Source organism: Anomaloglossus baeobatrachus, chromosome 6 (assembly GCF_048569485.1).
Source record: "Anomaloglossus baeobatrachus isolate aAnoBae1 chromosome 6, aAnoBae1.hap1, whole genome shotgun sequence".
In the NCBI taxonomy this organism is placed as follows: Eukaryota; Metazoa; Chordata; class Amphibia; order Anura; family Aromobatidae; genus Anomaloglossus; species Anomaloglossus baeobatrachus.
This window is the reverse complement of record NC_134358.1, coordinates 422,008,483-422,021,953: the sequence shown is the minus strand read 5'-3', so window position 1 is coordinate 422,021,953 and position 13,471 is coordinate 422,008,483. Positions and strand designations below refer to the sequence as shown.

General features: G+C 45.2%; 1 protein-coding gene across 1 annotated transcript; it reads right to left on the bottom strand.

Annotated features, from left to right (window-relative positions):
* Positions 1 to 1,058: 1,058 nt before the first annotated feature.
* Positions 1,059 to 8,663, bottom strand: TMEM158 (transmembrane protein 158). Its single transcript, XM_075315165.1, has 2 exons — positions 3,682 to 8,663; positions 1,059 to 3,624 (listed from the first exon to the last, which is right to left on the bottom strand). Exon 1 carries the CDS (start codon positions 8,547 to 8,549, stop codon positions 7,620 to 7,622), a length of 930 nt encoding a protein of 309 aa, XP_075171280.1. The 5' UTR covers positions 8,550 to 8,663; the 3' UTR covers positions 1,059 to 3,624; positions 3,682 to 7,619.
* Between the last annotated feature and the right edge of the window lie 4,808 nt (positions 8,664 to 13,471).

Below are 13,471 nucleotides of genomic sequence, written 5' to 3'. Positions count from 1 at the left end.
GTAACCCTGAGGTTAAACACAACCTAGGAAACTCTAGTGTGAGGGACAGTCACATCGTGACATTATCAATGTCATTGCCGTGCTGCCTGTTTTCTTTTATTCACACTGCATGCATATAGTCTAAATCATGCACATGTTTATGACAAAGAGAGAAAGACATCTTCTACCAGCGCATGTATGTGACATTAAGGCTCACAATACAAGCATGAGCAGTGGAGACCAGACAACATAGATCAATGATCTTGGCTGAAAATAGAGAAGGGAAACACTGCAATCTCCTGCTCTCTGGCCTCCCTTCCAACACTCTTGCACCCCTCCAAACTATCCTGAATCTGCAGCCCACTTAATCGACCTCACCCCTCGCTATTTCCCCAGCCATCCCTTCACTGGCTTCCCATTGCCCAAAGACTCCAGTTCAAAACATTAACCATGACCTACAAAGCCATCTACAACATGTCTCCTCCTTACATCTGTGGCCTAGTCTCCCGGTACCTACCTGTACGCAACCTCAGATCCTCACAAGATCTTCTTCTCTACTCCCCTCTCATCTCCTCTTCCCACAATCGCATACAAGATTTCTCCCGTGTGTTCCCCATACTCTGGAATGCTCTACCCCAGCAAATCAGACTCTCTCCTACCATGAAAAGCTTCAAGAGGAACCTGAAGACTCACCTCTTCCGACAAGCCTGGAACCTACAATAACCCTCAGTCTAGTACACCACTGCGCAACCGGCTCTGTCCTCACCTGTTGTACCCTCACCCATTCCCTGTAGACTGAGCCCTCGCGGGCAGGGTCCTCTCTCCTCCTGTACTAGTTTTTATGTATACACTTTTTCATTTGTAAAGCGCCATGGAATTAATGGCGATATAATAATAATAATAATAAAAAATAATAATATTAATAAAAAAAAGTTTCCCAATAACCGACACATGAATGTTAGGATCTGTGCAATTCATTGGAAGTAAATTACAAAGATCACATACAGTAGAAGGATTAACAAAAATACAAATCCACTGTAAGTGTTCGAGTAATAACATAAAAGAAAACCCTACCCAAGTTTGATGTCTTAAAAAAAGTCTTTATTTAGGTAATAATATTAACATTCTTACGTCAGAGAAAGAAGCAGATGTGTATGGGACCAAAAAACCCCGAGAACACTCGGCGCATTGTGAAATGTAGTAGATCGGCATTACCTATGCAATCGTAAAAGAAATTACTGGCACTATAATATTCCATAGTTTCTCGTCAAATTGCTTCCCATGACTGTATTTACATACAATCAATTTTAATTGTAATTGACTTGCACATACTAACAAATGCAACCTTTTAAGCTATGGTTTGTGCTTGATAATTTGCAGCTCTGTGTGAGTGATTGTCTCCTATGTAAGGTACAACAGTAAATGTCAAAATGAATCATGAAAATGGATTTTGCCTGGAATACAAAGTTCATGTTTTCCTCTGTAACAATTAATCAGCCTAGACACCTACACATTCTTCAACATAGGAGTCGCTGTCAGGCAAATGTACATGACACACCAACAGCTATGTGTTCCTATTGACTCTCTTACCCAACCCTCCTGTGACCTGCTGCTGAATTTCTAAGTAGATGTGATATATTTCACAGATTTCCAAGCATAAAGGCAGTCGGGGAATCCCACTATTGCTACACATTTCACCTTTGTGATTTAAAGTGACATTCTTCTTCCCATCATCCTCATGAATGCAATCAGTAAAATTAAACACTAGCATCTTTGTAATAAAAAAAACTACACTTTTTGTTATTACTATTTATCTTTTAACACTATTTGGTCTGTGTACTTTAGAAAAAATCACCAGTCGCTCCATGAAAACATTCAGCAGTATTTACTATTTCTATTATGTGTCTTTGTGTAAAGGGAACCTGCCACCAGATTTTTCCCTTATGAGCTGCTGCAGCCACCAGTAAGCATTCTAGAATACTGTATATAAGAGCCCAGGCTTCTCTGTATAACGTAAAAACATCTTTTATAATGCTCACCTAGAAGGCGGTCCAGTCCAATGGGAAGCTCTGCTCTCAGTCCGGCGCCTCCTCCATCTTGTGCCGTCACCATCCTCTTTCATAGCTCCATGTGGATGACACGTCCTACATCATCCACACAGAGGCCATGATTGCTCTCCTGCGCATGCTCACTTTAATCTGCCCTGCTAAGGGCAGAGCAAATTACTGTAATGCGCAGGTGCGATGAAAGACCAAAGACCACCCGCACATGCACACTACAATATTTTGATCTACCCTCAGCTGGGCAGAGAGAAGCTCACATGTGCAGGAGCACAATGGAGGCCTCTGCATGGATGACATAGGACACATCAGCCACACGGGGCTGGAAATAAGGGTGGCGGTCACACAAGAAGGAGGAGGTGCCAGACCAAGACCAGCGGCACCCATCGGACCACCCCCTAAGTGATTATAATCTAGTTGTTTTTTATGTTCTACAGGGCAGCCTGGCTCTTTTATACAGTATTCAAGAATGCTGTATACTGTATAAGAGCTCACTGGTGGTGGACGCAGCTTTATAAGGGAAAAACCTGGTGACAGGTCACCTTTAAGGCTTTATTCACACATCTGTATTTTTGATCAGTATTTGCCAAAACCAGGAGAGTCTCCAAAACACAAAATAGGTATCAATTTATCAAACTATAGTTTTTCTGTGTAAGTTCTACTCCTGGTCTCGATTTACAAACACTGATGGAAAATACTGACGTCACCCTAATATTGCTGTCATAACAGATAATATTGTTCTCTTTTTCTAGATTGGAAAGTTGCTTGAATTTACATTTGCTGATTATATTGATTAATATAGTTATTAGAAGTGGGCCATCATTTTATATATCGGACAAACAGGTTATGCTACACTTTCTTAATCTTCTCGATCTTCATTTTTGTATCCTTTTTATCTTTTCTATAAAGTCATAGTTACACAGAGGACAATAAATGCCTAAGATGTGGAATAACATTTCAGAAGATCTTGATATTCTGACAATATTTAGCTGAGATTCTAAATTATTTCTAGAAAATGTTAGAATTCAATTAAGAGTTGTTGATGAGTGAACCCTAATAATAGAAAAAAAGCATACTATGTAAAGATGAAACCTGATGACCTGCTTATACAAAACCACTGACTTACTTTGTAAGACTTGCCATATCTTAGTTCATCTTCACACTTCCTGAGGCTATTCCTGAGGCTATGTTCACACACTGCATCTTTTACTGCATTTTTTTGGGGCCAAAAATGCTGCACCTTTGTGGTTAAGATGCAGTGTGTAAACATAGCTTTAAGGCTACTTTACACACTGCGATGTCGGTCCCGATATCGTTAGTGTGGGTACCCGTCCCCATCTGTTGCGCGACACGGGCAAATCGCTGCCCGTGCCGCACAACAGCCGTCACACATACATACCTGTCCTGCGACGTCGCTGTGACGGGCGAACCGCCTCCTTTCTAAGGGAGCGGTCCGTGCGGCGTCACAGCGACGTCACTGAACCGCTGCCCAATAGCAGCGGAGGGGCGGAGCTGAGCGGGACGTAACATCCCGCCCACCTCCTTCCTTCCTCATAGCGGCCGGGAGGCAGGTAAGGGGAGCTTCCTCGTTCCTGCGGCGTCACACGCAGCGATGTGTGCTGCCGCAGGAACGAGGAACAACCTCGTTACTGCTGCAGTAACAAGATTTGAGAATGGACCCCCATGTCGCCGATTAGCGATTTTGCACGTTTTTGCAACGATGCAAAATCGCTTATCGGTGTCACACGCAACGGCATCGCTAATGCGGCCGGATGTGCGTCACGAATTCCGTGACCCCAACGACTCCGCATTAGCGATGTCGCAGCGTGTAAAGCCCGCTTTAGTTTGTTATGTAGATATTTTCTTTAAGGGGTTTATATGACTTTGAAAAGAGTAGTAGAAGAAAAGCGGGGACCAATGCACATAACTCTCATAGGGAAAAGACAGACATCACTCCCATATCCAGCCAGCCAGAATTCACTACCTTTGGAGAGGTTCTCAACTTGCTGCAGATGGCATATATAAACTTTTCCTTGTTAGTAGAAGAAATCAATGGCACTGACCCTGGATGACTTTGATATTGATCGGCATCAGATTGGTGCAGGTCTAACTGCTAAAGGAGCTGACCTCTATATTTAAGGGGATGGACGCTGGGCTGGATCCCCTAAATTTTTCACCAGGCACAGCTCTATATGCACATTATGTAGTGCACTGTCAGAAACAGACAGAAAAGGGCCGCCGTGCAAGAACAGTATATGAGCCCTTTGTGGTTTAATAGCTCATTATAATGCACAATTCCACCTGATTTGGAGGTGGAAATGGGCCCCCTCACCTCTTGTACCTCTTGGGCCCCTGTACAGATTGCACCAATGGTATGTCTGCCCCTGATGTAGTGGCTGGGCTTCATACTGAAGCTTCCTTCCTTCTGTACTGTACTCTTACCCATCCATTGTAGACTGTGAGCCCTCTCGGGCAGGGTCCTCTGTCCTCCTGTACTTGTCTGTGCCTTGTATTGTTCATGGTTATTATACTTGTCTTTATTATGTATAACCCTTTTCACATGTAAAGCGCCATGGAATAAATGGTGCTATAATAATAAGTAATAATAATAATTTCCCTTGACTTGAATTGAAATGCCCAGGTACAGCCACTGACTAAGAAGTATTACTTTGGAACGCATCAATTATAACAGTCTTTTCTGTGGGATGTTTTTCCTCTGATTGTGCCATATTGGACATGCTTTAATACTTTACATTAAAGGGGTGGTTCACCCATATTCATTATTGGCCACAACGATATTATGTTGAAAAACAAGGTTTCTCTCAGATACATTATGTTCGCAATAGTGCCTGTGAGAGGCGCTATTACGGACCGCTCTTACCCATCACCTGACTCCTGGGCTCTGTGACCTCAGGGATCCGGTGATGTCACGTCAACTTCCTGCTCATTTGACATTACTGAGGCCACTCCCAGTCTCCGTGAGTCACTGGGCTGTGGGCAGAGTTTTACCGCTCAGCACAGCCCAGCGTCACAGCCCAGCACCTCCCTGCTCACTCCTCCTTCACTATAGAGCGCCGCATGCAGTGGGGATACTGGGCTGTGACGAGCGGGGAAACTCCGCCCACAGCCCAGTGACTCATGGAGACTGGGGCCGCCACGGTGATGTTAGGAGAGCAGTAAGTTGACGTGACATCACCGGATACCCAAGTTCACGGAGCCTGGGGGTCAGGCAATGGGGAAGAGCGGACTGCAATAGTGCCGCTCACAGGCACTATTGGCAACACAAGGTATTTGAGAGAAACCTTGTTTCTCAACATAATATTGTTGTGGCCAATAATTAATATGGGTGAACCACTTCTTTAAATCTGTTTTTTTTTAAAGTGCTCGATCATCTGCCATCTTTGGATTGCACTTGGATTACTCTTATGCTTTTTTTATACACTGTTTCTTTGGTTCTTTGTAAACACTATGACATGGCTGTAAGGGAAATCTTTAAAGGGGTTGTCCAGGATTAGAGAAACATGGTTGCTTTCTTTCAAGAACAGTGCATGGTATTTCATCTCAGCTCCATTCTCATGGTTCTGAGTTGCAGCCATGATTTTCCACTTGTGTACAATCCTTTTATGTCCTAGAATTTACCTCTTTTATGCAAGTGTTTTCCATATTCAATGAACAAGTGTTTAGAGCAGTATGTGTTTCCAAAAAAAGCCTAAGCCTAAAGGGGGCTTTACACGGTAGCGATATCGCTAGCAATTTGTAGCGATAGCGAGCGTGTAAGTACCCGCCCCCATCGCGAATGCGATTGTTTGTGATCGCTGCCGTAGCGAACATTATCGCTACGCAGCGTCACACATACTTACCTGGTCGGCGGCGTCGCTGTGACTGCCGAACAATCCCTCCTTCAAGGGGGAGGGATGTTCGGCATCACAGCGACGTCACCGCAACGTCACTAAGCGAACGGCTAATGAAAGCGGAGGGGCGGAGCTGAGCGTGATGTAAACATCCTGCCCACCTCTTCCTTCTGCATTGCAGCAGGCGGCAGGTAAGGAGACGGTCCTCACTCATGCGGTGTCACACATAGCGATGTGTGCTGCCGCATGAGCGATTAACCACAACGCTAAACAACCCTTACCGATTTTTGAGTTTGGGACGACCTCTCCATGGTGAACGATTTTCACCATTTTTGAGGTCGCCTAAGGTCGCTGGTAAGTATTACACGCTGTGATATTGTTAATGACGCCGGATGTGCGTCACTAACAATGTGACCCCGACGATAAAACATTAACGATATCGTAGCGTGTAAAGCCCCCTTAAGTGAAATCTCTTTGAGACGATGAGACAACTACCCAAACATGGTCTTCTAGAAAAAGGTTGTTTCATATATGATAATCAATAAATGGTGAAACTGAAAATTTGTCAAGGGAAATTTGATCTGACTGATGGAGTCACCTTCCCAAAGAGGAGGTCATGTGGAGAGGTTTTACTGTATATGTAAGGTATCCTAAAAGGAGTGGAGTAACAGGATCAGCCTACAAAGGCACAGAAGCTTCCAAATGCTCTAAAATACTAATATGTACATTTACATTTATGGTCACTGGGTGATTCTGAAAGTCACAGTAATAAAATGCAATTATACCTAGGGTAATAAGTGTAGAAATTCTATCTATCTATCTATCATAGAAGATTGGCATTGATACACAGTATGAACATAATACCCTATGTGTGATCTAAGCCCATTTCAATGCCTCATACTTTGGCTTTTTTTCCCATCGTCTACATTGGTGATTTCCTGCCTTATCACCAAGGGAAATCCCTTGAAAATGTTCCCACTTCTGGGAAACCTCCCCTCCCATCTCAGAGACGCCTATTACGGGGGAGGGTACTGCATTCTATGTAATCCGTTTTCCATCTCTACTGTAAAAATGATCAGATCTTAGTCCTGAGAACCCCTGACCATCTTACAAGAAATCCTGGTGGGCTAGTGATGATGATATTGTCTTATTATTAACAAACCATTTAAATCTCACCGGAATGTAAATCATGTTTGGTTAAAGGAATAATCAGAGTATATATTCGTGACTGATACTATTACATACAACAAAAGGTCCTTCGGTAATTAACATTAAAATATTTCAACATATTCATATCTTAAATCAAATATTTCATTAAACATTTAATGTATTAAATAAATGTGCATATTAAATGCTAGGAAATGTTATATTGTTTAATATTAATATTTATATGATTATATTTAACACCTGCAGCAATTTGACAATCAACTTATAAACCAGAAGTCACTTACCATTGGCACCAAACGTTTTTCCATATGTAAATTAACCCTTTAGTCTGTGCGTACTTAGAGGTCTACATTCATAAAGGTCTATGCTCATACATCCACTTAGACACACAACTGACAAAATTGATTATACCTGTTGTTTTTCTTCAATCCATCATTTAAAGAGTATTAAGTTAAATGTCTTCGGTAATATAAAACTGAAAAATAAAAAAATTAAAAAACACAGCACATTACACAATGTCTAATTACTGTAATAAACCAGAATGCTTTTTAAAGTGCAATTGCTATTTGCTGCTTGTCCTTCTCTGTTCCATACCATTAGGCAAGAAACCTGCAATGATAGGCACTGGCCAGATGAGGGCAGCAACACTCCAGACAATGATAACAAGAGTCATGAAACAGGCCACCAAAGTGGATTCGATGGGCTTCCGATTCATTCGCCAGCCATGCTCCCCTCTTAGTTCTTCTAAACTAAAATCCAGGCAGCAGAAATTCAGGGTTTCCCCTTGTAAAGAATTATGAGGGTCTGTTGCGGATGATGAAAGGAACGAAAAAGTGGAAGAGGCAGCAGAAGATGCATGCTGATGCCTAAGGTGGCCACTTCTTCTGCTTCTTGACCATCCACACCCTACACACAGGCGGAATTCCTGCTGGGCCCCAGACACCCCAAGATGCTCAATGATTACTGGGGAAACAACACGATTGTAGGCAGCTGAGAAGAAAGCTCTACCATGATTATTGGTAGAAAAGAGCAACAGGTCACATTGGAAGCCCAGTTGGCGACCCCAGCGAACTAGAAGGGAGGTGAGCATCAGCCGGTGCACACTGATGTTGCAGTGAGTTGACACCTGCGGCTGAGACTGAGAGGAATGAAAGTCTGGATGGGTATGAGAAGACACAATCAAAGTCTCTCTGCTTTTATCCCATGTGCTGCTGGAAGAAGATACAGGAGCAGAAGAAGAAGCCAGGGTCTGGGTATGCCCTGTCTGGGTCGCCTTCAGTTCTTGGTCACTCTCAACAGTGCTGCTTTTTTCAGTTTGTAGATCAAAACCCAGGTTGGCCAACGATCTGCTGGAGGAATTAATGGGGAGTAAGAAGACGTCCTCTTCTGTATGACCCTGTTGATTCCATCCTAAGGTTGGAGGCTGGATGCAGATAGCCAGCAAAGCCACAAGCCCCTGGAGCAGGCTGCTTGGAGGGCACAGCACCCTCATTGCACAGGGTTATAGAGGAGGCTGCATGGTTAGCTGAAAGGAGACACTGCTTGCACAAAGACTGAAACAGGCGTAGAAAAGGATGCTAGTAGCTGCGCTCCACACTGCCTCCAAGTCATCCTCCCTCTGCTTTTTTTCCTCCTCCCCCTACTTCTCTCAGCTTTTGATTTAGATGATTAGAGAATCGTGAAACGCAGCTTATCTGAACCTTTTATTTCCAAAAGACTGGGGGGCCAGGTGGTACCCCTAAGAAGGGAAAAGCAGCACTAGATCCATTACCTTTTGTCTACAGTCATATACTTTATCAACTAAGCTGTGTCATGATTCCTTCTAGAAAAAAATAAGAAGCTTAAACTTCATGGAAAATAAAGACTTTTTTTAATGCACATTTAATTTTTCTATGTTGCACAGCGTGATATTTCCTTGTGACGTCAGAGAAAAGGGGTCTTCCTAATAAAACATCTGAAAGCCTCAGGATAAAGATAGTATGTGAAATACAGAAAATAAAGACATAAATCACCAATCACCCTATTCCCTCACATCTCCTTCAGTCCCTTTCTCTGGCTGTCACCACTCTCGATCTAAAATATTTAATCTCTTGTTCTCATCTGGTGCCTTTGTCTTCTCTTTCAAACACGCCAACATACACCCAGTACTAAAAAACATCCCTGGGCCAAAACTGTGCTGCTAACTACAGACCTGTCCCTAATCTCCCTTTCATCTATAAACTTATGGAACGCTTGGTCCCATCTAATCCGCTATCATTCAGAAAACTCTCTTCTTGACTCTTTACAATCCAGTTTCTGCTCCTTACACTTTACTGAAACTGCTCTTACTAAAGTCTCTAATGATCTACTAACAGCTAAATCTAATGGTCACTACTCCCTGCTTAAGGGAGTTGTCCGACATAAACTCCAAAAAAAATTTGTAAGCTATTCTGTGCTGTATTGTCATATTAAACACCCCTACATTATTTTTTTTTTGTTTTTTTAACTTTTGTTCCTCTTGAATTATCACTTTATTCTCTGTACACACTTTATTTACCTACAGCTCAACCAATCATGACATACTTGACTGCCAAACTTCACAGTCACAGCTGGCACCAACACTGACCACTGGTGTCAGATGACTTCCCTGACCTCTGCTCCCGGAAGTATTTTAAAAGCCAGGAGCGTTGGACACTGGCACTTATGACAGAGTGAGGAGATATAGTGCACGGAATGAGAGAACATACGGGGGGAGGGAAGTGACAGGTACCGAGGCCCCATACATCATAAAGGACACCATCGGGCAAAAAGCACTGACTATGTCCCCGACAGCGATTGGCCCCCCGGTTTGTCCAGAACCCCTGTACATACAATGCACAATAGCAGTGCATAGGGGGCCAAGGAGAGTACAGAATGTGGGGAGGGGGCGGGGTGTGACGCCCTGGCCTATCAGGTCGTCACAGGGTATTGTGCAACCTGCCCTTTTGCACAGTATCCACCCTCCTTGGCTAACAGATCCCAGCCCTCTGATGTTGTTAACAGCTAGTCCAATTAAAATTCTGGGAACACTTCCCACTTGAACCTACCAGACACAACATTGGGGGGCCTGAAGGGAATAGGGCCGCCCACATGGTGGGTTGGTGAAGAGAAAGTGAGGACAGTGTTAGTTGAGTTGAGTTGAGAGAGAGTTGAGAGGCGAGAGTGAAGGAGAGAGGAGGAGAAGTGGCTCTCGTGAGGAGAGGCCACGGAGGAGAGCTCCTGTATCACAGGTGGAAGACATTGGTCTGGGCCTGGTAGGAGCTGGAACACGGTCACAGGGGACAGTGTCAAGAGGCACAGACTGCTGAGGAGGGCAGCCGGCGGCCTTGAGCTATCACCGGGCAGGGGCCAGAGCACGACGGGGTACGTGGACCCCAGGCCGGAAAGTAGCTTCACGCGTTCCGGTAATTTACCCTACGGTGGTGAAGACTTCAAGTGTCATCCCCAACCCGCTCCAAAATCGGGGTACTAGCGCACCAATGGGATAGGACTTTCTCACTACAGTCCAAAGAAATCCTACGCGTGAACCCTGAGAGCAAGCTCACTCCGTTAGCCATACGGGTGAGCGGGACCCGGAGAGTTTCATACCAACGGGTCCAAGTGAGACTAAGGTGCCAGGGATAGGACCACAGACAAAAAAAACACCAAGGGCATGGATCCAGGCATACTCTCCGCAGACTACGGTGGTGCTCAGAACTTTGGTTTACAAGCTGTTGGTGTGGTTATTCTGGAACTGAGTGAGAACACTGGAAGCCCCCTGCACCTATCCCCCAATGGCACCCAAACACCATCCAACACCAACGGGCCCCAGGACACGAACCCCCTATCCATGGAGGGGTTAAACATCAGGCTGCCACACCATCGTCACCGGGCTCCCAAACGGCAGCGGTGGTCCCTCACATTACCACGCACCGTGGGTGGCGTCACGAACTTTCCAATTTCCCCCTGTACATATTAAACCCACTTCTTTTAATCGAGTGGCCGCATGACCCATGGTCCGGAGACCCCTCGAACCACCGCAGATCCGGATCCAAGCGGCGGTGGCAGCCCGGCTGCCGCCGCTTGGATCCGCATCTGCAGTGGCAAGTGGGTGGTACATATGTTTTGGGTCATTGTCATGCTGGAAAGACCCAGCCTCGATGCATTTTTAATGTCCTGCTGGAGAGAAGGAGGTTGTCACTCAAGATTTTACGGTACATGGCTCCATCCATTGTCCCATTGATGCAGTGAAGTAGTACTGTGCCCTTAGCAGAGAAACACCCCCAAAACATAATGTTTTAATGTGGGGACGGTGTTCTTTGGGTCATAGGCAGCATTTCTCTTCCTCCAAACACAGAGAGTTAAGGCCAAAGAGCTCAATTTTTGTCTCATCTGACCACAGCACCTTTTCCTAATCCCTCTCAGAATCATGCAGGTGTTCATTGGAAAACTTCAGATGGGCCAGCCCATGTGCCTTCTTCAGCAGGGAAACGTTGTGGGCACTGCACTTACAGCGTAATGTGTTATTAATGGTTTTCTTGTGGACAGTGGTTCCAGCTGCCATGAGATCATTAACAAGTTCCCCCCGTGTAGTTTTAGGCTGATCTCTCACCTTCCTAATGATCTTGGATACCCCACAAGGTGAGATTTTGCTTGGAGCCCCTGATCGATGTCGATTGACACCTATTTTGTATTTCTTCCATTTTCTTATGGTTTTGTAGCCTATTCCAGCCTGGTGCAGGTCTATGATCTTGTCCCTGACCATCCTTAGAAAGATCTGTGGTCTTGCCTATGTTGTAGAGATTAGAGTCTGACTAATTAATTGAGTCTGTGAACAGGAATCTTTTATACAGGTGACAATTTAAGACTGCTGTCTTTAATGCAGGTAATGAGTTGATTAGGAGCGTCTAAGTGGTTTGTAAGAGACAGAACTCTTAAAGGGAAGGTGTCGCGTTTTTTTATTTTTGTATTAAAAATAGTGATTATGGGGGGGCGGAGCTAGCCGATGGCACACTGAGATGCTGTAAGAAGGAGCTCCCACATACCAGCGGTGAATTCTCACACTTCAAAGGCACTCACCGGGTCCAGGATCAGTAATGGCACGCAGGAGAGGACGGGCGACGAGTGTACAGACTCCAGAGGGGGAAGGTACAGATATCACCCGCTTTTTCGGGACCTCAGCCTCCCAGCCTGACACCTCTGCTCTCTCCAACATGGCGCTGGCAGACACTGAGGCAGGAGATAACGCTCAGCAAACATGCAGTGGAGCGACCTCACTGTCTCCTCACATAACAGCAGCCAGCTCAGCCATAAACATAGATAAGGCACAGCAGGACACTACAGAAGGGAGTGTTGAAAACCCCCTGTCCCAGCCACAAAAGCGACTGCCAGATAAACTGCAGGCAGAGCAGGGCCCCAGCTCTGTGATACAGCAGACCCCAGCAGCCATGGGAAGCAGATCTGTGACACCCGGAGAGGAGCCTGTAATACCACAACAACAGCACACATCACCTAAAGAACAAAGATCCCCCCCTCCAACACCTCCACCCGCAGAAACAAGGGAGAGAAGAATAAATCAGACCAGACACAGGAGCAAGAAGAAGATTGGGATTGGAAAGCACATATCAGATCAATTCCAACCAGGCAGGAAATGGACTCTTTGCTGGGGAAACTGAGGGAATCCCATAAGCAAGACATGGCTGCTATACAGTCAGAGATCAAACAAATTGGCCAGCGTGTAGCAGCTACAGAAGAGGTGCAGGAACAGGTATTTTCCCATATAGAATCACATCAACAAGTCCTATCAGAGCACACGGCCCAGATACAGGACATTCTGACCCACTTAGACGATATTGAAAACAGACATCGCCGTAATAACTTAAGGATTAGAGGCCTCACAGAAGCAGTGGCACCACCACAGCTGGATGAATGGGCACAAAAATTCTTTACCCATCTCCTCCAACGTGACCCAGAACAACGCATAGAACTGGACCGCATCCACAGATCCCTAGGCCCCAAATCTCCTGATCCGGCCAGACCAAGAGATGTGATATGTCGGGTCCACTTCTATAAAGAAAAGGAGGCCATACTACAAAGATGCAGAGAGAAAGGAGCGGGTACATATAAAGGGACACCTCTGATTGTCCTACCAGACCTAGCACGGAGGACACTGCAACTACGCAAGGCCTTAAGACCACTACTCCAATCCCTCAAAGATAAGGATGTTCCATATCGCTGGGGATATCCGTTCCAACTCACAGCAAAGAAAAATGGGAAGTCGGCGGTCTTCCGGTCCTTGGGAGACCTCCCCAACTTCCTAGGGACTTTTGAACTGCCTATGATCAGCCTGCCAGATTGGCCAACCCCGGAAGGCCCTGCACCCTTACCACCAAGAGAGCGCTGGCGACAAGTCCAGAA